Source organism: Eptesicus fuscus, chromosome 19 (genome assembly GCF_027574615.1).
Source record: "Eptesicus fuscus isolate TK198812 chromosome 19, DD_ASM_mEF_20220401, whole genome shotgun sequence".
Lineage (NCBI taxonomy): Eukaryota > Metazoa > Chordata > Mammalia > Chiroptera > Vespertilionidae > Eptesicus > Eptesicus fuscus.
The window spans coordinates 23737677-23765029 of NC_072491.1; the positions used below are offsets into that span (position 1 = coordinate 23737677).

Genomic DNA, 27353 nt, shown 5'->3' on the forward strand with positions numbered 1-27353 from the left:
ATAAGGCATTATCAATGATTACAGGGTTAATGACAAATGTTTTTACTTTTTTGATTCATAATTTTCATTTAGATTAACATACTAGACGTTTCTATCTTTTCTGTCCTTGGGTAAGTGAATGATTTATTAGACCTGGTACTCAGTTTATGAGCTTTTCTCATTTCAACTTGAAGAAACTGCAAATATTTATAGAAGATGAACCACATGTATTTGTTCCTGAAAAATGTCAGAATGTAGCACTCACATCAAATGCAGAACAGAAGCTATTCCCTAACACTACATACTGTGGAGACTTAATTCCCATTGACATGTTTTCCTAAACAGTTTTCCCACCACAGTAATTCCTAATTCAAAAATGACTGCCATCTCCCATTAAGCAAGTACTCACGTATTACTGAGTTATGGGTATCTAAACAGTCATATGGAATTTACACCAAAAAAATTTAAAAAATCACACATTTAAAAAACATAATTGAATTTTGTTAATTTTACACCAGGAGGAAAACAGTAATTAAGCTTAATTTTGAACTGATTTTTCATTTTGCTGTTACTTGCTTTGTTCAACTCAATAATATGTATTCCAAGTCCAGGCAATTAGAATGCAGGGAAGTTAATCAATAGAGTATACAGTCCACAAGGGCAGGGACCATGGCCAGTTTTGTTTATAGATAATAACCCTCTACCTAACAGTAATACTCAAACAGGTGTTGATTCAAGTAAGAAATGACATGTGAGCAAATGTTTGGATGTTTGGATTCTAGAGTGATCAAGGACCTGGGCTTTTTAAAAGCAAAAACCTGCTAATAACGCCATAGCCTGAATAGCCTTGAGTGTCTGCTACATACCACCACTGTGCCGTGTGCTTCACCCAGTGAGGCTAAGCAACTGGTCTAAGGACAGACACACTAAAGGGAAAAGAGCCAGATATTGATCAGGCTGCCTGATCCCAGAAGCCCCCCCCCCCCCCCCCCCCCCGCCCCCGTGCTTCCAAAACAATGTTGTTGAAAAGAGAATTCTCCCTTTCTTACCCTTTGTCCACTCCTTTTTATTATCTTCCAGGATCTACTTCTTCACGGTGAAAATCACCACAAGTAGCACAGGCACACCACAACCAGCAGGTTAAGTCTGACTGCGGAATTACACAAACAGCGGGATCTTTGATGATCTTTCAAACACAAAATTAATAAAAGTTTTTCTCCAATGTACTACTGTCTTCTCAAATCTTCCTTCCTTCCCCCAAACCTGCTTTTAGCAGAATTTATATCATGGTATAGAAAAGATAAACATGAAGTTCTAAATTTGAAAACACACACAGAAAGAATTTCGTTTTCATACAAAGTACAGTCCTTTGGTAAAGTGATTTCTTTCAAATACCTGTGCCCAGTGGCCTATGGGCATGAGGACTGGCCAACCATCACCCGAGGAAACAACAAGGCGGACCTCTGGGAAGCTCCCCAAGCGATTCCAGGCCGGGGGGTGGGGAGTGAGTGAGTGAGTGAGTGTGTGTGTGTGTGTGCGTGTTGGGGGGGGGGGGGCGACGACATGGAGCCTGTGGTTCCAGGGGCTTGAGCGATGAAGTGCTATGATTCACACTGGGTTCCAGGCCTCTGGGTCAGGAGTTGGGACAAGCAGTTCTGGACTGTGTGGTTGAGAGGTGGCAGCTCAGGGGCAGCCAAGGTGATGGATAAAGGTCAGGGCCTGGTGAAGTTTCTGGTGAAGACTTTTATATTTTGGAAATTAATAGGTAGAAGGAAGACAAAAATAAGCAACTAATATGTCTCAATCCAAATGAGCAAGCACTCAAGATTGTTTAATTAATATTTTATTATTGGCTAGAAAGACTTTTCAACTTGCAAATATATTTCTTCCAAGAGCTGCGCCACTGTGATCTCAAGAGTCCACATTAACTTCTTTTCTGGAAACTTCCTTTTCTTAGCTGTTGTATTCTTGGAGAGCCTGGGCCATGAAGAGTTTGCCTAAGTTCTGGGCAGTGAATTCCTTGATGTTCTGGCAGTAAGTGTTAATCTGGCCTGTGCATTTGGGAAAGTGAGATAGAGAATTGTAATGTTCCTCAAATTATAAAATGATCTGGAACTCAAACAAGAAGGTTAACACAACACAGAACCACCAGTATTTTGTTTTGTTTTGAGTTAAGAAGATATTAGAATCAATTCTATTTTTTCCATAGGGATAAAAAGATTAGAAGTTCTTAAGCTATTTTCTGCTCTTGGTTACATAGAGAAGAAAAATTACAACTTTCAAAAATATCATCAGCAGTTAAGAACATATTATCTGTCAATCAAAATGTACTGACTACGCAGCTGAAATTAATGCTGTACACGGTAGAAAACAGCACTGGTCTTGTTAGCAGGTAGAAAGAACTGCAAACTAAGCCAACCCACCTGACCCAGGCCTGAGCAAGTACAGTGGTTTCCAGTCTGTGCTCTGGAAACACTGAGCACCCCTCTGCCCCGAAGCTACCACAGAGCAGAGCACAGACAGAATCCCCATGCAGAAAGGACACACACTGCTTTTAAGTCATAAAACTAATGATTTAATCTGCTGCAATAATTACGTATTTTTTGGAAGTATGAGAAGTACAATTCTGCTTGCACTGGACCTTAAGGAATGTATCTCAGTTTCTCAAATTTAGTTTATGTGGGTACAAGAAAGCTTTATAGAATTTAGATTTTCCTCCACCCTAAAAATAGATCAACAGAAATAAATCAATGGGATATTGTAGAAGATCAGCTTTTCTTTGTGTAGGATTTTCAATCCAATAAATGCCTCAAATAGTATTTAACGTTTAGTATACAGAAATAAGGTATTTATAGCTAGTAAGATCATGAATGTTAAATATTCTAAATCAAGTCCTAGAGTAGGAAATAAAAACTCTGCCACTTAAAGGAGGTGTTAAATGTTAAGTACCCCCAGAGAAAGTCCATCCAGAATTGCATTCGTGTTGCTACAATTTAAGTCTAAGTGAGGGAAACACTGGCTGTTGAGTCAGAAAACTCAATTCAATTCAAACTCCCACACAGACTTGGGCTCAGTGCTGTGCTCCAACAGGAAAAACAAAAGGCTCCAGCTAAATGACCTGCTATGTTACGAGACTGTAAAAAGGTTTTCTTACTTCCCATGAAAGATAACACAAATAAAACCTTCCCATTTTAGAGAGTTTATAATGCCATCTCAAAAATGTTCAGAGAAACACAGTGAAGCACTGAAAGGACCTGGAAAATACAAGACTGACAAATTCTTTAATTTCAGAAATTACAGGTACTAGACTCAAATTCGTCATTCAACCGTGTTATATGCATTAGCTTTTATGATGTACATTCTCTGTTTTTTCAAATCTCTAACTGCCGCCTACTTTCTGAACAACAGAGAAGACCGCCACATTTGCGCTGGCTGACAGTACCTGCGATGAGCAAAGAATCCATCCTGGCTGGGGGCTGCGGCGGTTTGAAGAGTTTGGAAAGATCCTCCTCAGGAAGTGGGGGTTCTCCTCGACTCTGGCGCTGCATGTTCTCCTGCTGGCGACGCTGCTGATACTAAAATTCAGAGGGTAAAGGACTTGGTTATTTTTCTCTACCGGAGGAGAAAGAAAGCTCTAAATTCCATCTGGTTTATCAAGGGTTAATTTTTGGTAACTCTTGCTTCTAAGAGACTAAGTATTGCAACCTTAGAAGAAAATTCCTTTGCTGGAAATTCTAGTAACTCTTAGCTTTAAGAATCTATGACTAGCGATTTGGAAAAACAAAACTGATTATGTGAGAAACAGGAGGCTTATGAGGCAAAGCAGCTCAAGATTAGTTAGTGCAGTGGTCGGCAAACTCATTATTCAACAGAGCCAAATATCAACAGTACAATGATTGAAATTTCTTTTGAGAGTCAAATTTTTTAAACTTAAACTTCTTCTAATGCCATTTCTTCAAAATAGACTCGCCCAGGCCCGTGGTCGGCAAACTGAGGCTCGCAAGCCACATGCGGCTCTTTGGCCCCTTGTGTGTGGCTCTTCCACAAAATAGCACGGCCTGGGAGAGTCTATTTTGAAGAAGTGGCGTTAGAAGAAGTTTTAAGTTTAAAAAATTTGGCTCTCAAAAGAAATTTCGATCGTACTGTTGATATTTGGCTCTGTTGACTAATGAGTTTGCCGACCACTGGCACAGGCCATGGTATTTTGTGGAAGAGCCACACTCAAGGGGCCAAAGAGCCGCATGTGGCTCGCAAGCCGCAGTTTGCCGACCACGGAGTTAGTGCGTGAAAAGGAGAAACGTGACCATTTATGACTATGGGGTAAATGACAACACTGCTAAGTACGAGTCACCTTAATTTTAATAACTAAGAAATGGAACTACCACAGTGGGAATTCTTTCAACTATCCCTACTGACCAAAACAATACTGATGATGTTGTTATACTTGAGGCCTGGTGCACGGATTCATGCACCAGTGGGTCCCTCAGCCTGGCCTGCGAGGATCGGGCCAAAACCAGCTCTCCAATATCCCCCAAGGGGTCCCGGATTGCAAGAGGGCAGTTCTCGGGTGACACACCCCAGAATTGGACTCCCTCCTCTCTGGTTTTGGGTGTGTCACCCGAGAACCTCAGCTGCCTCACTGCAGCTTGGCAGCGCCTGTATTGAGCATCTGCCCCCTGGTAGTCATTGCGCATCATAGCTACTGGTCGGATAGTCGCTTAGGCTTTTCTATATATAGACTAGAGGTGCACCTGCCCGAACCACTCTGCCTGCCTGCCTGCCTGCCTGATTCCCCTAACTGCCCTCTCCTGCCGGACTGGTTGTCCCTATTAATTTTTTTTATTTTTAAAAAAATATGTTTTATTGATTTTTATAGAGTTAGAAACATCGATGAGAGAGAAACATCGATCAGCTGCCTCCTGCACACCTCCTACTGGGGATATGCCTGCAACCAAAATACATGCCCTTGACCAGAATCGAACCTGGGACCTTTCAGTCTGCAGGCCGACGCTCTATCTACTGAGCCAAACCAGTTAGAGCCCTATTAATTGTTTTTTTTTTAATCGTATCCTCTTCTTCCCCAATTGTATTTGACTTCCTTATTGGCTTCTCCCTCTCACACAATTTTTCTCTCTCCTTTATGTAACACTTTTTCCTACTGACTCATCATTTATAAACTTTTCTTTCCTCCTTATTTCCTACTTCTGTTCCATCATCCTTCTTCCCCATCTTTCTCCTACCCTCCTTCCCTCCCCACATTCCTTCTTTCCTTTATCTTTACCCCTCCCCTCCCTCCCCTTTTCCTTCCTTCCCACCTTAATTTTTTCTTCACTTCCTCCCTTGGACCTGCTTTGTTCCCTCCCCCATTTCTTCCTTCTTCCCATTCTCCTTTTAAGCTCTACTGGCTCCCCTTTAAAACTTTTTTTCCCTCCCACTTTCTCTCTCATCCTACCTTTGCAATACATTTGTCTCTACTTACTTCCACTGTTTTAATATCTATCTATCTGCCTAATTATTCACTATCATTTATTATCTTCTTTCTTTTCTAACTCCTACTTTTAAAATCTGTCCCCAGTACAAACTATACTTGATTTTCATTACAGCTCCTACAGTTCACTCATACATCCTCTTTCTTTAATTCTGCTCTCTACTGACTCCTTCATAAAGTTCTTCCCTCCCTCCCTCCCTTCATAAAGCTTCCGTTGGGCAGGGGGGGGGGGGGGGACGTTAACCCCCAGCCCAGGGCTCAGTCCCGGCCAGGTGTTCGCAGCCCCCCGTTCCCCGGCCTCCTCGCCGCTGTCCTGCTCCCATTCCCTGCCCGGGATGCCTGGCCCAGCGAGGGTGGCCGAGGCCCACGAGGCCTGGGCACTGCTGCTACCACAAAGCAGGCACGCCTCCACCCAGAAGGCCTCGGACTGTCTGTCCACTACTCCGTCGCGGACCTGTGGGCGCCTCCGCTCCAATGGCCTGCGCCAGGGGCCACTGCCCTCCTCCTACATCTGATTAGGGCTCCCACCCTGCCCCTCGCCAGGCGTACCTGCTTCCCCCTCCCCACAGTCGCCACACACTCCAGCGTGCAGCCCCGTGTTTCCTTTCCTTTTCCATTCCTGCATCTTTTTCTTGTTCCCTTTCTGTATTTCTGTTTCTCCTCTCGGTCTGTCTGCATGCAGGCCTGCCTTCCTCTCCCTCTCCTTTCTTATCCCCTCCTATTGTATCCTATCCTACCCCGGGCCTTGCAGCTGCCTGAGCAGAGGGCAGGGACGCAGCCTGCTAATCTGGTTGTGATGCGATGCTGTAATGGATAATTTGCATATTTCTCTATTATTAGTATAGATTATTTTAGCAGCATCATCACTATTATTATATTAGTAACTACTATTAGTATTAACAACAGATAAACCTGTGCTTTAGGTCTATAGCTAAGAATGAATATTAGCTCAGATAATGCTTCCAAAACTTTCAAACTCTGGATTCCTATGAGTCTCTGAAGAGATGGTGGGGATATAAATAAAGGTATAGAACACCTACAAACTTATGAATCAAATCACAATCAAGAGCTCATAGTTGTAGACTGCTTTCAAAAGCAGGGGGAAATAACATCCCACACACAGTCTTAAAATTTTAAGTTCTTGGAGTCCTACAAAACGAAGGGAAATGGCAGCTCTTCTTAAAGTAGAGAAGTAACTTGCTTTGCAGAGATTCCTATATTTAGTAGGGGTTATGAATGGTCAGTAAGAATAAACACCAAACACAAAAATTTAAGACATATTAGAATTCTGAAAAATATTTGTAAGATTGGTTTTCAGAATCAATAGTCGCATAGGTGACAGATTTTTCAATTTGACACCCCAGGTTGAGTTCTTTAATGAAATAAAGCAGGGTTTTGTTCTGGGTTTTTTCCCCTGTTATCAGATAGTTTCACCATCATCATCATCACCATTTTTTTCAGCTAAAATACTTTATAGATTTATACGCGTGTTCACAATTCTAAGTATGGCAGAAACAAAGAATTTAAATTTCACTAAATAAATAATCACTGATATAAAAAATTTTAATACAACTGTCTCAGAACCACTTAGTTAGGCTTAGAATTCTACTATTAACAACATCTAGTTTAAAGTGCATTTTAATGAATACAAAATAGTCATATACAAACACTTTCCCATATAAACATTCTGGAATCCACTTATCTATGAATCAAATATTAAAAACATTGTAGAGCAATACAGCCTCAAAACAACATTCCAGGAACTGTGAAAATCATGTGGCCTTCAGCAACGCTAATAAAGAAAAGGTTAAATGGCCATAGCAGTATATGTGTATATGAGAGTCCTCAGGTAATTCTAGGGTTTTTATCTATATTATACCATCTATTTCACAGCAGTTGGTCTATTATTTCCTATCAAAATTGCTTGCTCTTAATCACAATAGCTCAGTTTTTTAAATGAACTGAAGATTGCTAACTACGCTGCAATGAGCCAGTACCAAACCAATTATAGTTAGTAAAGAAATGAGCTGTGACACTCTAGAATCTCTTTGCCTCTGATTGTCTCAATAAATGTAACTCTTATTTGCATAACCTTGGCATTACACTCTGAGCTTATACACTGGCTCTCTCTAAGACAGGTATTTTTAAGTACAACTTGTAAATAATATATTAGGAACATAATACATAAAGAATAATCTTTTTAAATATGATACAGAGCTACTAGCTTTATATCTCAATGCTTTACCAGAGTGAATTTAGGTCATTTTGAAGATGACTCTTGAAGCATCAAACTTAGAAATGAATTCTGTTTGTCGAATTTTTCTGTAATACCAACCTGGTGTTTCTGTTGCTGCTGTTTACTCGTGTTCCTCATGTATGTATTATATTTAACGATATCTTGGCTCATTTCATCCACTCTGTCCATCAGCAACTGTAGAGTCTTTCCCAAATGATTGCTGAAATGTAAAGTAAATAGAATGACATGTCATGTTTTCAAGTTATGGCTCTGCCACTGCTCTGAAGAGTTCTGAGATATTAAACTTATCTGCCATTTGCTAAAAGAATAGGAGCCCGGTACACCTGAAAGCAAGGGTAGAGGGAAGACTCTGAGTCAGGTTGGTATTTAACCTTCCATATCTGAAATAGCTCGGCTTCTTATTGTCAGAGCATTCGCATGTCAGGATAGGAACTGTTCAACATACCTGGCAGGATATCGCCAATGAGTTCTTTCTTTACAACCAAATTTCAGTACTCCTGAGCCCTTTTCCTTAGCATCCCCTCCCCCAAACTGTGTACCAGAACACTTAAATCGGCAGCCATAGGAAGAAAGAACCATGCAAACAGACTTAACACTTCTGGCACACAACGTCTCTATCTAGTAGGTTCTAAATTAGCAGCAGCAGCATTGATTCTGTAAAGCCAAGTGCAGGCAGCAAGAAAGTGGGCTCCTTTCCTCGAATCTGTAGTGCAGTCACTTATATTTCTTTCCTTCTCCAAAAATTTCTACTGCAGCTCATTTACCAAAACTTTCTTATAACGTGATACTAATGCACATCTCTTTATGTGCGTCACTGATGTCCCAGCTAGGACGGCAACCATCATACTGATTTCTGCCTGCAACTATCTCCTGCCATCGGAGGGCCTGCTACTACATGTGTGTACTCTAAAGCAACGAGCTGACAAACAGTACTCATTCATTCACTGAAGACCCATTATGTTCCAGTTCAGTGTTAGCAAATAGGGAGACAATAGTGAATGAGACATGCACGGTCTCTATCTTCACTGAGCTTATAATTGATTGGGGGGGGGGGGGGGGGTTGAGAAGAAAGGGGGAAAGAGAGAGACACTTTAAGTAGTATGGCCAGAATATCACTCTAAGGAGATGACAGGGTGAAAGCAAAGGATTAGAGGAATCAGCCAGGCGAGAAGGAATGTAGGTGGAAGAAAGCACGTGCTGAAGGCCTGAGATGGGAGAGAACTAGACAGATAAAAAGAAGAGGATGGGCATGGCTGGAGGACAGTGATAGGGTAGAGCTCAGACAAGCACATATGGGAAGTCATTAGCTGCACCACACAGCGCCCATTAATTAACACAGTGTGAATGAGACTCTACACCTTCAGGTGGATGGTGCCCTGGAGTTCTACATGTCTGTGACGTGTTTTGCCTTAAATTTTCAAATGACCACTCTGGCCCTGACTGGTGTGGCTCAGCTGGTTGGAGCATCACCCCTTACACCAAAAGGTGGCGGGTTCAATTCCTGGTCAGGGCACATACCCTGGCTGTGGTAGGCAACTGATGGGAGTTTCTCTTTCTTCCTCTTCTAAATTTTTGGACGGGACACGGGACACGGGAAAGGGAAGGGGAAGGGGAAGGGGAAGGGGAAGGGGAAGGGGAAGGGGAAGGGGAAGGGGAAGGAGAAGGGGAAAGGGAAGGGGAAAGGGAAGGAGAAGGAAAGGGAAGGGGAAGGGGAAGGGAAGGGGAAGGGGAAGGGAAAGGGGAAGGGGAGAAGGAAAGGAAGGGGAAGGGGAAGGAGAAGGGGAAGGGGAGAAGGAAAGGGAAGGGGAAGGAGAAGGGGAAGGGGAAGGGGAGAAGAAAAGGAAGGGGAAGGGGAGAAGGAAAGGAAGGGGAAGGGGGGGAGAGAGGAAAGGAAGGGGAAGGGAAGGAAAGGGGAAGGGAAGGAAGAAAACCACTCTGGCTGCCATGCAGAGAACAGACTGGAGTGTAGAAACCAGGAAACCAGTTAAGAGTCTATTGTGGACCCTGGCAAGGATGTAGAGAAAATGGAACACTCATACATTGTGGTAGGAATAAAATAAAAATGGTGCAGCTGCTGTGGAAAACAGTTTGATGGTTCCTCAGAAAGTTAAACATAGAGTTAATAGATGACCCAGCAATTCCACAACTTGGTATATACTCCAGAGAACTGAAAACATGCTTACACCAAAACTTGTACATGCACGTTAATAGGTGCATTATTCATAACAACCAAAAAGTGAAAAAACCCCAAATGTCTATCAAAGGGTGAATGGATAAATTGTGCTTTATTTGTACAACAGAATACTACTGAGTCATAAAAAGAATGCAGTACTGACACATGAGTGAAACTGAGAAACATTACACTAAGTGAAAGAAGCCAGATATAAAAGGCCACTTACTATATGGTTCCGTTTATATGTAACGTCCAGAACAGGCAATCCATACAGACAGAAAGTAATCAGTGTGGCCAGGGGATGGGGAAGGAGGAGTGACTGCTTAGTGAGTAAGGGTTTCTGTTCAGGGTGATGAAAATGTTCTGGAATTAGTGGTGATGGTTGCACAACACTGTGAGTACATTAAAATGGCTAATATAGAGGGCTTTATTCTATGTGAATTTTTTAAAAATATATTTTTATTGATTTCAGAGAGGAAGGAAGAGGGAAAGATAGAAACATCAATAATGAAAGAGAATCATTGACTGGCTGCCTCCTGCTCACCCCCTCCTGGGGATCGAGCCCACAACCTGGGACCTTGACTGGAATCAAACCTGGGACCCTTCAGTCCACAGGCTGATGTTTTATCCACTGAGCCAAACCAGCTAGGGCGTATTCTATGTGAATTTTATCTCTACTTTTAAAACTACACACATACACACACACACACACACACCCCGCCTCTACTGTGGTAGTACAGAGACAAACAGAGCTGGCTTGGCCTAGGGCAGGGCAGTAAGCATGTAGAAAAGTGTGCAGAACTGAGCAGGGAATCAATAATCAAGGCGGACTCCCAGGTTCCTGCTTTAAGCAGTTGCATGGTTGGTTTCAGCATCCAGAGAAGAAAGCTGAGGAACACAGAGACTGGAAATACTGGGAATGAATGAAAGTAAATCTAGTTAAAGTATGAATTCTATATGGATTCCATCTGTAACTTGAAGAAAATTAGAAAGTTTTTGGCTCTTTCTTAAATAGTAGAAGCACATAGAACTGGTGTGTCTGCTGGTGTATGTGTGAGTGTGTAAATAAATTTACTGTTTAATCCCAAGTCTGGCATTACCTACATAACCTTGACCAAGTGAATTAACCTGTCTAGGAATCAAGTGCTTTTTTCAAATTAAAGCTTTATTTCCTATTTATCTTATTTCATTGTAATTTTGTGAATCACTTTCAACTTTGTTTTCCCCATAGCTAATCAAATGTCCTGGTCCATTTCATTATATAGTCACACAGTTTTCCAAATAACTGCAGGGTTAAAATTTAACTATATTGTGTTATCTCCCATGTATCCTTCCAACACATGTTATCAAGTACATACTAACTTCGCCAGGACTGTTAAATACTAAGGGTTACACTCTGTAAGCCACTATTGCACTCAACACATTCTAGCAAGAAGAGAGGAAGGCAAAAAGGTAACTATAACACAGTGGTGATAACTGCTATAACAGAACAGAAGCATAAAAGAGAGTTTGGTAGATGGGATGAGACTTTCTGAATTATGTGACCGCTGCATTTTGAGATTCTGAAAAGGAGTTGGAAATGGGAGTTGGAAACGAGGCAGGCAGGAGGGGTCACTGCAGATACTGGGCACAGGCAGCATGTTCAGAGACTCCCATGAAAAAGCACAAGGCATTTGAGGAACTACAAGTAATTCGTATACCAGGAGAGCAGGAAAAGGGTAAGAATGGAGGAAATAAACAGCAATGAAACTAAGGCAGACAACAGTCACAGCGCTTAGAAGCAAGGACTCTAATCCTCAATTGGAGGACAAAAAGTTTAAGCAAAGGAGTAAGAGGAACATATAATTTGCATTTAGCAAGATCACTGCAATGAAAAAGGAAAAGGTTAAAAGCAGGATGTTAGGAGACTGTGAGAGGAATGAGGAGCAGAAATAATGAGGTCCTGGCCTAAGGCAGAGACGTGGAAGTCAGATGAAGTCACTCCAGGAATGCACACGGGGAAGACAGACCCGAGGAACACGGATATTCAGGGATGGGCAAAAGAGGGCTCACCATGGGGAATAAGGAGCTGAGGTTTCAGACTCCAAAGGTTATCAACATATTAAATGTTTAAGAGTCTGAAAGACTCTATGTTACATCTGGCAACATAGTGATAAAAGCATCTTCTGTGACTTTAGTGAGAGCTCCAACAACACAGAATAGATGGAGCACTACGTGTTAAGATAAGTGGGAAATGAGAAAACACACAACAAAATGTAGAAAATTCTATTAAAAATTTTGACTATTAAAAAAAAGAAAATGAAGCAAAAGGTAAAAGAAAATGGATAATAATGGCATGCGGTCAAAAGATGTTCTTTTTGTAACTTCAATTTTAAAATGAGACAGACTTAAATAAGTTTAAATATCCTTATTCTTAAGAGATGTACTTCAAATCTTTAGGGGTTAAGAGTCAATGTCTGTAATTTTCTTTCAAATGGTTGGTAAAGGGGAGAATACACATTTTTTATGTATGTAGATAGAGAGCCAGTGCAAATGTGGCAAGATACACAACTGGTGAATCTAGGTAAAGGGATATGAGTGTTCGTTGTATTATTTTTCTGAAGAGTTGAACATTTCCAAAAATTTCTAACATTGGGAAAAACAAGTCAATAAACATAGTAGAAAAGAAACAGCCCAGAGAAACTGAAGATATCTGAGGAAGGAGGGCAGAGGGAAAAATTCGGATACTGGGAGGGCAGGAGAGGCAGGGCTGGGACTGGCCTAAGTTAATTACAGAATTTCTTGCATTTAATCTCATTTTAGAAGAATTGAGGCCCCCCAAATGATATTAAATGCAAGAAATGCCATAATTAACTACACAGTTAAAGTTGTTCAATACTAAGTAAGTCATTTATGTCTATAAGTGGAACCATCAAAAGAGAAAGTTCATCGATCCTACGAGCAGGTGAATGGGGAGGTGAGAATGGGGGTGCACAGTGACAGTGGAGAAAACCATGAAGGCAAGTTACTGTCAGATGCAGAGGAAAACCTAGTATTTGTTTCTAGAGTTTAAATCTTGGAGGCTGACTACACTGTAGCAATGAGAAAGGTATTACTAGAATAGACCCTTCCTCTCCACCAAAAACTGTCTTTAAAGTACTATCATTATGTATTATAGGTAAATGTAATTATAGTGAAAGAACACAAACAAACAAAAAAGTCTAAAAAATCTGCACAATAGTCTTTGTAAGGCAAAAGGAATTAAGTGTAATACATAACTATTTCACAGATACCAGGAAATCACAGGTCCATTACCAAGGGCAATTTTATGGGGATATTTTCAGTACTAGTTCAACTAGAATTCTGAAACAGGGAGTTATTGTTAGGAGTTTCAATAAAATAGCCTTTTCTTTTATTGCCAAGGAAACAAAGAACTGAACACAGATAACTTAAACAGATGTCAACCAAGACATGCAGTGATAAGTCGCTCTGGCTACAGTACCAATTTATCTTTAATGTATGATGCCCACCCTTCATTTACTTTTTTTAAAAAAGGAACTAAAAACAATCATTTTTTTCATGTGTGAAAAGCTCAAGGCTTTTGTAACACATTTTTTAAAAAATTAATAAAAGCTGCTATAAAATAGCTATTACTAGAACTTTCATCTAATAAAATTAAAAATTAGAATTTTTTTGCGTGTCATCCTTGCGCAGGGGCCATGCTAATCTTCTCTGTATCGTTCCAATTTTAGTATATGTGCTGCCGAAGCGAGCACAAAAAAATTAGATTTTTTTTAAATGAAAGGAACTGTAGTATGTTTTATTCACAGCACAGGCAAATTTACCAGGTAAATCAATGAACTGGTATCCACATATGGATTGTGAAAAGCAAGATCAAGCAAAATGTTTAAGGAGCTGCTTAAGAATAATTTCTAATGCGGTATCTTAGAAAAAAAATTTATGGCAACTGGCCTGATTAAGGTTATAAATTAAAATTTGAGATGAACAAAGTTTGTAAAGTAGTATTATCAATTTGGGTCAATTGATATAAACTTTGCTTCAAGTTTTCTCTCCCAACAGGAATACCAATTTACTCTTAAAATAACTTAACATGAAGAGCACAGGGCCTCTCTCCCTATTTCACATAAAACACGGAAGATAAACACTACCATGAAGTATTTGTCTAGATCTTAGCAGCTATGGAGAATTGGGAACGTTTTCTTGGCCATTATAGCTGACGCTTTGGATAAGCAAACATCACAAGCCACTGGTAATGTTAAAGCACAGAAGGGCTGTATGTGTTTTGTATGCTCAGTAAGGAAGCTTGGGAAAAGGTGAAGACATAAATTATATAAGCAAAAGCTTTCACATAGTAAATTTAAAGTTTTTATATAACTATATACTTAATTCATCAAATTGTAACCCTGCTGAAAAAGGTTCTTAGCCCAAAGCTTTAAATACAGGTGTGCCGAATGGGTTTGTAAAGCAGTAAAGAAAAATATGACCTCCTTAAAGAGACGAACTGGAGAACTACCATGGCTATGTTTGCAGTTAAATGGCATATTCTTTAGTGCCAAATTAGTCTCGAAACCTGGCTGTCTCACCTAGCACTCGTTCACTATCCCGTTTCCTTCTCCTTCCCCTGTGAAGACTTTCTGGGCCTCTGTGGCACATTCATGCAATGAAAAGTGGCACTTCCACCACAGTTCTGCCCATCCCAGACCCTGGAGAAGACACCGGGCTCTCTGGTCCTTCTGGGTTTATCCCACTTGTTTTATGACAAGGAATCTTATATTGTTCTGTTGTACAAGCTTCTATCTGGGATAACTGAAAATCTGATAAACAATTGAGCTTCTGTTCTATAATGGTTGCTTAAGAAAATACACTTTTTTTTCCTTTCAGCATTCAAACAAATGCATATTGATTGACTACTGACTCTGTCCATTTAATTTCACTCTATGTATCTGTGGTTAACCTCCACCCACCATAAAACAATTACTAATATCAAGCCTAAAGGGCTTTGAAGAGAAGCTATATATAGGAATCTATTCATATTTCTGTTAAGAGAATAAATGGGGGAGGGGTAATTTCATAAAGGAAATGATCTGTTTTGGAACATTTCAGTCAGTGTTTTACCAATATAATAAATAATCTTAGCAACTAGATAGCCAAAGCATCCACTTGAAGGAAATTACGTCACCACTGTCTAAGATAGCAAGAGAGTGTCAGGTCCAGAAAATTCTAAGTTTAGCTGGAAATCAAACGGGAAGCTTTCTACTAATAAAGTCTGCATCTGAACAAGGGCAAGTGCCACCAATAAAAGAAAAAGTGTTTTTTTGTTTTTCTCTCGAGCATTATTAAATACCCAGACATAGTACCATAGCCTCTGAGGGCAGTGTACAATAAATAACTCTGAGCCAAATAAAAACCCTCCCCTATGGGCATTTACCTTATCAGAGCAAAAATGATCCAGCAGAGGCTGCGGACGGTTGCTAGAACAGGAACTAATTTGTATTCAAACACTGCTTCACTTTATCTGTTTGGCATATTTCCTGGGATCTTAGCAAGCCAGGACAAGTACTACATGTTGTTACATGTCTTAGTAACCTCCAAATGTGCTTAAGTGATTCTTTTTTCTTATTTGATAGGTTAGAGTCTGAATAAAAGAATCTTTTGCAGCAAGTGATAAAAAGGCACTTTCATTAGGCAGGACCTCTTACCTGCTAGCAAGACTGAGCAATTCATGTTTATCTGCTACAGCTGACTTCTTCTCAAGCTCCCACATTAGGACGTTGATCAGATGTGAATTTTTAATTACAATCGGCACTTCTTCAAACATGTGCTCAAAGGTGATACTTCCCTTTTTCAATCTGTGAAGCGTGTTAAAAATACTTTAGTCTGGTGGTCAAAATTAAATGTTAAATTGATTATTTCATACATTTTCCTTAATTACAGGCCCTCTCCAGGATCTTTGTTTCATTAGAACTCTCTAAAAAAGGAGAGAATGTTTTAAAGTCAAGCATAACTCGAGAGATTTGAATAACTGAAAATGATCTGAGTTTGTGCTATAAGCCCAGAAAATAAGATTCTTGGCAAAAGAAACTATTCTCTCTTTGTAATCAGGTATTTTCAAAATTTACTTGATAATAAAATGTAAGTATCATAGGAAGTTATGCTATATAATCTATCTCTAAAACATTTAAAATAGCTAGAAAAGAGAAATACTCAAGTTTTTGGCAAGTTCATTTTAAAAGCCTACTGAAATGAAGAGATTAACAACTAGCAGAATACTACTCATAGAATACTGCACATGAATGCTTCACATTTGAATTTGCAAGAATGCAACTTCTCATAGTTTAGTTATAGCTACCATACCCAGAAACTCTTCATGAGTTAGCTTTTCTTTTTAAATTCTTCGCACCTTAGTTTCAAAAGAGAAACTAGCAATGAACTGTCTGTCGATCCTACATGAAGTTAAAGCCGCTATAATAAGAATAAAAATTTCTATAATGAACACAAAATGAAGAATTCTGAGTATTTCTTAGAATTTTTAACATAAATAATCCAATACCATTGTGTAGGATCACAAAACAGCTTTATTGATTAATTCTATGCATACTTGCACCCATAATATTTCCAGTAAGCCAAATTCCTTACTGAATCTTTAAAATGTTTATACACACACCCCAAAAAACAGGAGCTCAGAAAATAAGACATACAGCTCACAACCAGACTGACACAGAGTTTACAATCTGACAACTGATGATCATTCATTCCATCTCCCTTTATTTAATCATTTTTTCTTCAAACCCAGTAGCTAATTAATTCCCATTCCAATTGAATTCGCCCGTGGTGAGAACAACAGATGAGACATTCCATACAGAACAGTTTAAACATGGAAAGGAAGAAATCAAGTGGCACTCGGCCATGCAGAAAACTTCTACCGTCGACATGGCAAAAACATTTCCATGCCACCGAGGATTCAATAAATGTGGCAAACTAAAATCTTAAATAAAAGAAAAACACCCAGTCCTTTACTGTGTGCCTTACAGGCCCCCAAACACTTACGCTTCGGGAGAAAAATCCTTCTCTTTACAAACTTCCATCAGTTTGGGAGTCAGTCTGTATGCCTTCAGTGAGAGAGACCCTTGGGCAGTTTTTATGGGATCTCAAATGAGAAAAAGAGAGAAAAAAATTACTAAGAATTTTGTCAGGACCAGTGCTTGAATGACATTGGTTCTAGGCACATTCTGTTACTTAGCATATAATCTTTACAAAATGAAGATCAAAATAAATAACCAGAACAGTTTGAAACAGATTCAAACTAGTATAGCAAATAGGAAGTGAAAATGGAGGAACTTATCCTATTTGTAACAGGTAGAATAATTTCCTCAGCTAGAACCAGCAATCATGATGAAAATCAAATATATGTTCTATACATTTTATATACATCTGTTATAATTAGAAGAAAAACACTGATGAATATTAAGTATTAAAATTCAGTGCACGCATCTGTGTGGTTCTTCGGTCAACTAATTTAGATGAATAGCCCTGCAAACAAAATTTATCCATATTAATATGCATTATTTAAATTTCTTGGTTAAAGCAGATTTTAAAAAAAAACATCACTAAAGTCAAAGTGCTATGACAAAAGTGTCTTTTTAGTTTTAGAGAAACTCATTATGTCAAAACTAACTGCTTAAAAACAGTCTATGAGGAAGGGAGCTTAGCACTTGCTGCATGATAACGGCTCCGGCATGCCAATATTCGCCTAAAACCTGTGTTAACATTCATGTTGTCTGAAACTTAACACAGTGAAACTTTTAGCAATAGGTGATAAAATGAAAACCAAAATAGATTGAAACAAGTGGAAAATTCATCAAGGTCTGATGATGCAATGTTTCCAGCCAATATAAGTACACTTTAACAACTTGTTCTTTACTGTAATCCAATTGTTAACATACTGAAACAATTTTGGGGCAGCTCATAAGATTGATCGTATTCATTAGTATTTTTTCTGACAGATACTCAGGACGTTACATTTACTTCTCAGCTGGAAACTATATGCAAGTCTGCCAGATATGGCAAACTGTGAGTGTTTGGGGAGGGGGAAGGCTATAAAGCTGTTAAATTGCCTACAGTTCTGATACAGCACAGAACATCTGGTCTGGAGAGCTTGAGGAAACACCATTAAATAGGCCGAAAAGAAAAAAATCTTTGTGCTAAGAAACAGTCCAGGTTTTGTACGCTGCTGTCAGAGGTATAAAAAAAACTTGGCACACTGTGTTATGATTGGTCAGTCACGTACAGAGCCAGACACTCCAGCAATCGGGGTTTGTTAGACATCTGGTCTAGTTCCACCAGCCCCTTCAAATGAGGGAGGGGAGATGGAGGAATAAAAATGAAGCAGCTACTCCAGCATTCCAAAATGTACACATCAGGGCTCTGATAGCAAGAAAAATAAACAGAAAGAAGGAAACCCTGTCTAGACTTAGCTGCTGCTGAGGCTGCTGCAGAAACAGGGTTGGTATTTACTTGAGAAGGCCTGCCAGGCTGCTCTTAGAGGCAAAAAGACAGAAAGCAAAAATAGTAGCAGTAATAATATTAAGGGAAGAAAAGAATAATAAAGGAAACTCCTACAAACCGTAAATGAGAACAACAGACTCTTCAATGGCATGCTGGTAGCTGAACTGAGAATCCAAGAGCGCCCTGGTGACGAACGAGCCATAGTATGTGGACTGGTACCAGCCCACGTGGAGATGGTCAATGTTGACATGGCGAAGGCTGCGCATCATCTCCATCTGATATTGGACTAAACAATGGGGAGGAGGGGGAGAAGAGAGAAATTACTGAATGATGCCACCAATGTAATTTCTGTACAACTATTTATTAGCTAATGGGAACAGGTTTCCAGACTTAAAATTCATTCAGCTCACATACAAGGAAAAAATTAAGCTTTCAAATAATTTCAAATCACTGGGACTTGCCTTTTTTAATCAGTGAAAAAACATTTTGTAGAAAAGGTATTAAAAACACAATAATACCTGTGCTAAACAAGCAATTATTTATTAAATGTAGTTTCCACTCCCCCTTTGAAAAACTTAAAAATAGTATATGCTTAAGAAAAAAATTTGTGTAATTACTAAACTGTCTGTAAGAAATTTCATTGGAATCAATAAGTGAGAATTGTTATCAATGTCTTCTTCAACACAGCTTTGAGAACTGAAAAGTTAAAACCATTAAGAAAACTAATGGGGAAACAATTAATTACCACATTATTTAAATATGAACAGGATACAAGCTGTAGCTGGCTTAAAAAAGAATTCATTTTTGCCTTCATCTGGTGCCCCCTGCTGCATATGCTAAATTTAAAAAAGAATTCCTTTTTCTTGTTGCTTTGGGTTAAGTAATAGATAATATTTTTATTAGAATAGAGTTTTATTTTAATCTCCATGTATGGAATAAAAAGATTGGATGACTTTTGCTTTTGTCATATTAATAACTACAATGTATATAATAAAGCAGCATTACTAGAAAAATAGGTGCAAACTGACAGTAAATAAAACATTAGAGGAGCAATATAACCCGATAATGAATAGCAAATATGTGATACAGTAGAAAATTTTATAGTCAATATAACATCTAAGCTATTTCTATATAATGAAAGTATAACTATGTTGAGTAAATATATTTCTTAATTCAAAATCTAACCATTTCATTTTTAAAGCACAATCCAGTTTCAACAAAAGTAAGGTTGTATGTCTATCATTTCCTTGGTTATAGCACTACAATTTCACAAAGCAAACAAAATTCAGGATCATAAAGTGTAAAAGAACCTTCCTTGTATGGATACAGTCTTATTCTTCAATACTTGTTACTAGGCAAAGAAATTATAAATCTGCTTATTCCAAGGGAGGTTCTATTTCTCATGATTAAAAAATGGCAGCCAACTCATCAACTACTCAAGAATTACACTGATGCCCTCTCCGGTTTGGCTCAGTGGATAGAGCCTTGGCCTGGGGACTGAAGCTTCCCAGGTTTGATTCCGGTCAAGGGCACATGCCTGGGTTGCGGGCTCGATTCCCAGTGGGGACATGCAGGAGGCAACCAAGCAATGATTCTCTTGCATCATTGATGTTTCTATCTCTCTCTCTCTCTCCTTCTCCCTTCCTCTCTGAAATTAACAAAAATATTTTTTAAAAGAATTACAGTGTTGTTTTTCAATTTTTCCTTTTATACACAATATGATGGTCTCAAAAGAGGGACAAAATTAAAAATAATAGTATTATATTATCTTTCATCTTAAATTTTGGTCTCTTTAGCACAAGTGACCCCTTCCCCAGCTAGTTTAACAAATTCATATCAGCCACATAAATTTAGGACAAAACCACTGCTACGGCCTCTTACTGTTTTAAAATTCTGTAACTTTTTGAAAGTAAAGTAAAATCAGATTTGGCCAATAAAATTTAATCCAATTTGGCTTACAAATAAAAAGTTTCAATATCACAAGTAAAGGGAGAACCAGACAAATTACCATTTATTTTAAAGGGATAAGAAAGAAGAGATGGGGAGAGATTACCAAGCAATTGACAGTACAAACATGATTTTCTAGGATGATTTTTAAACAATCAATACTTCCAAAGCACATGTTAAGTGTGCCATATAGCTATAACATAGACCGAAGTTAGATTCTACTAACTGGCAATAGTAGCAAAGAAGAAAAGAATTGAATCTAGAGATCAAGGTTCTCATGCCAGCTCTAAGATTTCTCCCGTGGGGAATCTTGCTGGCCAGTTAATGATCCTTCTCTGATGCTTAGTTTTCCCATCTCCAGAAAGATCTGAGCTCATCCCAGGCAAAATGCTATGACTCCACACTGCTCATCAGATATGCTAACTATAAGTAATGATTTTTCTGTAAACTAAAGCAGGCCCTGAGGTAGCATACATTAACACTTTCAAAAGCAATGCATTTCTCTGAAAGATATTCTGTAATATCTTACTAAGTCTCCCCTTCAGTAGCCTAAATACAACAGATTTTACAATAGCATTTTCAGTATGCAGACCGTAAAAACTCTATGATCAGTAGCAAACCTCCAAATCTGTCTTCATCCAGAGTCTTACCTTCCTTACAGCCCCCTGGATAAGGAAAAGAATGAAAATGAAGTGTTTCTCTCAGCAAGGGAAGAGACTAAGGGATGAGGCCTGCCATCCTATGGAGTTACTACCATCCTCCACTGTATTGATTCCTGAGAATCAGAATATAGAAATGGAGAGATAGTACTGGGGACAGGGGGAGGCAATTCCACTTTCTGCTTCTACAGCTCAGAAAACCATGACACAGATTTTGTAAGACTTTATTAAAAACTTATTTTTAATGTGGTTAAAATTATCATATGTCCTAAATATTATAGATGAATATAAAAATTTAACAGTTAAGATCAACGAGAGGCGAGTTGACAAAAATGCTTTTGAAAATCTAAAATGCTATGGAATTTCGCTATTACACACACAAAAAAAATATGTGCTGGGCCTATTCTATGTGAAATTTCCAGACATTCTCTATCTTGGTTTGGAATTAACATCGCAATTTTAAAAATCAAACAAAACAAAAACACACAACCTAGAAAAAAAAGATAAAATGTCCTCTTGGAGACCCCACACGGAAAAACAAGGACTGCAAGAGATCTGTGACAAGATAAGGATGGGGTGCTTGAGCTCCAAAGTAAAGTTGGGGACCACTGAGGGCCAGTCCTCTCCAGGACTATTCATATGAAGCTCCAAAAATTGCATGGTTTGAAAAGGTCATTTTGATCCAATAAAATTCTTATAAAGTGATATTTTGTTCTATGTATATACAAACCAAGGAACAAGAAACAACTCACAAACAGCCAAGTGAATTGCTTTATCTCTGCAAACTTTTAGGTCTGTGTCCTTCTGATATATAGTCCTTGTCTTCCTTAATCCACAAAGTTTTTTCTCCTCCTCCAACCCAAGTTTTCAAAAGTACAAAACCAAAAACCTGCAAAAGCATCCTGGTAAATCTAAGTAGAGATAAGAAATGTAGAGCAGACTGTCCACTAAACCAGTGGTCGCCAACTGATAGTCCGCGGACCACTGGTGGTCCGTGAGGTCAGAAAGGTTGGCGACCATTACATTAAACTGTCTCAAAACTGCTTCCAGGCAGCTCCATTAATGAACAGATCTCAGCCACCACACCTACTTACCCCTCTGGCCTACAGAAGAGACAAAGAAAAAAATCCTGAAATGGTGACATGCCAGTAAATTTTACAAGAAAAATAAGGACCGGTCATTCCAGATTCTGATCTCCGGAACAAATGCCATTGCTTGTGTGACTATGCTAGTCTCTCTCAGGAGTTCTATTAAGGGTGGATAGGTATACATACAAGAAACCCAATTGAGCTATAGCACTAATATACCAGGTACGGGGTACAGGCTCATACTATCTGGAAGTGACTGTGACAATGCTGTGTCAGCCCACAGGCTCTGGCAAGTGGGAGCTGGAGCTGTTTGCCTTCTCATGCCCAGCCAGCCTCATGTTCCTAGGCTGGAGTTTTATTTAATAGGAGGATATAAAAGATGTGACTAGACAGAGATAAAGTTCACTCCTATCGAGGAAAAGGAAAAATGGGGCACCTTGACATAAAGTGCCTGAACTCCACACTGTTGAGTTAATGCAGATCAATGAAGTAAGAAACAAGCACTTATAGGCAACTTTGTAGAGCTGGTCCAGGTTAGACACGCTTTCGTTTTCGTTCTAAAGTTCTCTTATTTAACAGAAACCCAAGCAGCAATTTCAACCAATGATACTACTTCTGAGTTAACGGCTAAATAATCCTGGGGAATTTCCCAAAGATGAACAGCAAGGGGAAAATTTTTTTGAAGGGGGGACTATTTTAGAGTTTATGATAATATTCAACAGAAGGGCTCAGAACTGCATAGGGAAAAGTTTAGAAAAGAACTTTTTAAACATTTGTAGTTTAAAAAGCTAACACCCTATCGAAGTAGTACACAGCAAATGAAAATCAAAGACAAATTAGTAGTTACTACTAAGCCAATTCAATTTTCTACAAAAGCTACACTTAGATGTAACTGAGGTGTGATACAAAACTTTGAAGGATTGTAAAAATGAGCTGAAGTTTTCTAAATCTCTCCAACCTTTACAATTGTCTTAATTTGTTAAGTCTCTCGCAAAGAAGAGTCTGGTTTACAAAACTAAGTAATTTTCCGAAGTCTGGCATCAATATATTCACAATCACTTTTTCCAGATACCCTTTGCAAAATAGTCAATTTTAAACTGCTGAAAACTAAAACTGTCTTAACTGAGGCAGACTGCCCAATAACTATTCCTTTCAAAAATCCACCACAGACAGGCTCAGTGGTTGAGCGTCAACTTATGAACCAGGAGGTGATGGTTTGATTCCTAGTCAGGACACATGGCTGGGTTGCAGGCTCAATCCCCAGTAGGGGACTTGCAGGAGGCAGCTGATCAATGATTCTCTCTCATCGCTGATGTTTCTATCTCTCCCTCCTTCTCCCTTCCTCTCTAAAACCAATACAGTAATATATATTTTTTAAATCCACCACATTTGTTGGGCTTTCTCTTGTTTTATCTCCAAATATGACAACACTGAAAATAATACGTTGTCTTATATTTAAATGCTATAGAATTACTCTGCCAAATAATCACCAGGCGTTTGAGATTTGAGTTCTCCTGAAGATCACTGGGGAGGACAATGGATTAGAAGCTTTTCAGTAGGAGTCGAATAATTAGCTAGCATTCTTTTCACCTTCAATTCCTCACTCTCATTTTTAAAGTTATCGTTTTTATTTCATTATTTTAAGGAAGCCCTCATGAAACAAAATTTCTCAATGAAAAACAGGAACAAAGAACAGCCCATAGTTGGCCAGGCTAGGGATGAGCAGAAAGTAGAAAGTTACTGGTACAGCTGCAGCATACTCTAAAACTCGAGCTCTCTCAGATCAAAGGGAAGAAAGTGTTTTACAGATATCTCATTAGGGAACTCTTAAAGGACAAAGTAACTTAATTTAAATTTTAAAAATTTAATGGATCTATTGCCTTAATGATTTAATATTGTATCAAATACAAATTATTTTAAAATGTTATAAAATTATATTTGAAACATAGACAGTATAGCCTGAAAGGAAAGGGTAGAGCTAAGCCCCAAGAAAGAAACTAGCACTTAGTGAGCACTTATTATGTCAGACTTCCTGCTAAGTGATCTACATATGTTATCTGACTTTATTCCTCACAATAACTCTAACGAGCTAATCACGATTATTGAAATCCTTTTAGAAAGCTGTCTCCCACAGCTTGTAAAGTGGCAGGACTCAATTTTACTTCAGAATTTGACTTCAAAGCCCAGGCAACCACCCATTTACAAAAATTCATCTCTTCTTACTGGCAAAGTATAAATTATTTCTGAATAAATAAAGCATAATAAAGAAATACAACAGAAATCCACAATTTCGAAAAGTTTTCAGAAACCACCACATGTACCTGTTGATACTAAGTTAGCCAATAATTCAGCACTCCAGTAAGATTTTACATGATGAAACTACCTTCAAAGATTTTTAAATGTCAAAGTTGATAATTATCGCAAATATGTAATCAAACTCCTAAAATATTTCATTCTGTGTTACTATTTGAAACTTATGCCAAGACTGCTTTATAACTAAGAACTGGCTCAGATCACAGATGACCTGTACAAAAACATCAAGTAAGGGAACAGAGACCAAATCTAGTAGTACACACTCTTTGTAGCAAAGAAACAAATTAAGCCCAATCAAGAGATGGCTTTAAAAGCAAACAAACAAACAATGCTGAAACAAATCAATGATTTCAACAAACAGAATAGGGAAGTGAAATACATCGGAATCTCCTATCTGTTCTAGCATGAGGGCTAACCCATGCAGGACTGTTAAGAAAATAATCACAAGCCTCTTTCCCAGCAGCACCATGGGACACCAGTGAGCACGGGAAGGCTAGGAACTGTGAAGGCTCTGCTCCATTATTTAACAAGACAAACGATCCTGTACTTTTCTCTTCATATCAGATTTTCTGCCAAGCTGCACATACGTTTCAGGCAATGTTCAAAGCTAGTAGCAGATGTAGATTTACGCAAACAGAATGTGCATTTGGAAAAAGAATTAAATACGAGTCTTCTTTGGGTGGAGGGAACAATGGAGTACACACATTTCTTAAAACTTCCATATTATCTTCACCCAGTCTGTATCACATATTCATCCTTTTTTTCTTTCAATTAGTACATGTGTTATGAAGGCCACCCCTGTGACTGCCTAACAAGTGTGGTAACAGTTCAATTTTTCACAATATAGTGTCCAATATAATTTCTACTCTACCTATTCCATTTAAATTGGAGTAATAAAAATACTGCCTTTCTTAATAATCTTACAGAAAATATTTAAGTAGTTCATTTGTCCTAGGTGGTTTAATTTCTTCTTTAAAATGTTGATGAATTCTGACAAATAATCTCTTCTTAATACCAAACTGAGAATAAGGGAATGGGAGTAAGGGGGTTATCACTTCATCTTTTAAACCTTGTAAGAGTTTTGAAAATTGTTGGAAATCAGGTCTTAATGTGTCTCAAGAAGGCTTCTATGAAAGGAACTAGATTCTTCACAGAAAATAATAAAATAACACGTACAAACTGTAACAAATTCATTATTATCTTCTTATCCAATTCATGAAACACATCCAGAAGATCCTATTTCTTTGAGGTTATAAGAAGTTGAAATATATATGCCCTTCGTCATGAAAACACATGCACGTAAGTGGATATTAGAGAACAGCGACTAAGTTAATTAATTGTACGATGCCATTTGAGATCTATTTATACAAACAAAGTGAATTCACCTTCATGGTACCAAGAGTTTTAGACCCCTTACCTCTCACCACGAAGAAGTCTCATTTAAAGAATAACCTACTGGCCACTGCTACCTCTTGCAACAATTAAGAGCTTAATATATTAGAAGACCAAATGAGAATTTAGAGATTTAGAAAAATATTTTTTTTTCATGCAATAGACTCTTTCAAGAGGACAGGTAACACCCGTGTCACATTTACAGCTCTATATCAGGTACTAGATTAATGCTGGCAGTTAGGTGCTTATTAAAGTACTAGAGGCCCAGTGCACAAATTCGTGCATGGGTGGGGTCCGGCCGGCCTGGCCCCAATCGGCAGATCAGGGCTGGGACTGTCGGGAGGAAGAGATGGCAGGAGGTTGGCCGGTGGGCCTACCCTGATCAGGGTAGTGGGGGCCCATCTGGGGCAGGGCCAGCTGAGGGGAGGGGCTGCAGGAGGTTGGCCGGCTAGCCTCGCCCCCTATTGGGGTAGGGGGAACAATCAGGGGTGGGCCAGTTGGGGGGAGGGGATGCAGGTCGATGGGGTATGGGGCCGGCAGGGGGGGAAGGGCCACCCCGCCCTTGATTGGGGTGGGAGAGGCCTATCAGGGGCAGAGCCAGCTGGGGGGAGGGCCATGGGAGGTTGGCTGGCCAGTCACACCCCCTGATCAGGCAGTTCGCTGGCCGTCAAGTGGGCATCATAGTGACCAGTCGTTCTGGTCGTTACAGCATTGCGGTCCCTGGATTTTTATATATATAGATTCCAAAAGAAAGGAATGTTTTAAAAACACGATTGTTGTTAATGCACAAGAGAAAAGTCAAATTAGGAAATTAGGTATCTCCATCTTACCATCCATTTTATGATATTCTCAAAGGACATGAAGTAGCATGAAAACACAAAGTAATCAGTAAAATCAGGGCCAGAGAAAATGTGAATTAGAATACAGAAAGTGGAAACTAAATGTGAGGCAAAGACCTACAAGGTAAAGCAAGCCACGGATATTTTAATTAAAATATATAAATTGAGTCTGAGCACTCTGGCAATCGCAACAAAGAGAGAAACATGGTCATTTACATTATCCAAAGGGAGAAAAACATCAGATCTCAAAATAGCTAAGAATTTCTCTAGTTCTTAACCCTAAAGTAAAATTTTTATGTGGAAAAAGGAACATTTTCATGCAATTTTTTGAGTAGCAGAAGGCTTTTCTATAATAGGATAATCAATTACACTTGATTTACCTTTCCTATCAACCTAGGTTTTTTTTAACGTAAAACAGAATGGCCACATTAGTACTTTTCATAACACAAAAAAACAGTTTGTACAAGTTATTCCCCACCCTCCAAAAGGAGTAAGGGGCTACCAAAAAGAATTTTTTTATTCTGTAAGTTGTTCAAAAAGCAGAATGGGATGTATCACTAGTGAGTACTAAATATTCAAAACAGAGAATAATAATGACTTTTTCGAAGTACTGTTTGCAGTGAACAAACTGTTTCGGGGGTGAGGGGGAGGGAGGTCTGAAACCATTTATTAAGTACCACCTGGACGGAAAATCTGATAAAATTATAGTGACA

At 38.9% G+C, this 27353-nt stretch overlaps 1 protein-coding gene and 1 non-coding gene across 3 annotated transcripts in view; both read right to left on the reverse strand.

Annotated features, from left to right (window-relative positions):
- Positions 1-1805: 1805 nt before the first annotated feature.
- EIF3H (eukaryotic translation initiation factor 3 subunit H) overlaps positions 1806-27353 on the reverse strand; it is a 94847-nt gene continuing 69299 nt past the window's right edge. For both annotated transcript variants that reach the window (XM_054708349.1, XM_008143379.3), the window contains 6 exons: positions 18521-18688; positions 16945-17044; positions 15597-15746; positions 7803-7923; positions 3422-3554; positions 1806-2030 (listed from right to left, as the gene is read on the reverse strand). In XM_054708349.1, the coding sequence (XP_054564324.1) occupies positions 1933-2030; positions 3422-3554; positions 7803-7923; positions 15597-15746; positions 16945-17044; positions 18521-18688 (770 nt within the window). In that variant the 3' untranslated portion in view covers positions 1806-1932. The remainder of the gene's footprint in view (positions 2031-3421; positions 3555-7802; positions 7924-15596; positions 15747-16944; positions 17045-18520; positions 18689-27353) is intronic.
- LOC114232139 (U6 spliceosomal RNA) lies at positions 13546-13652 on the reverse strand. The gene has a single exon (XR_003618186.1). It is a non-coding gene; the product is annotated as a U6 spliceosomal RNA (small nuclear RNA).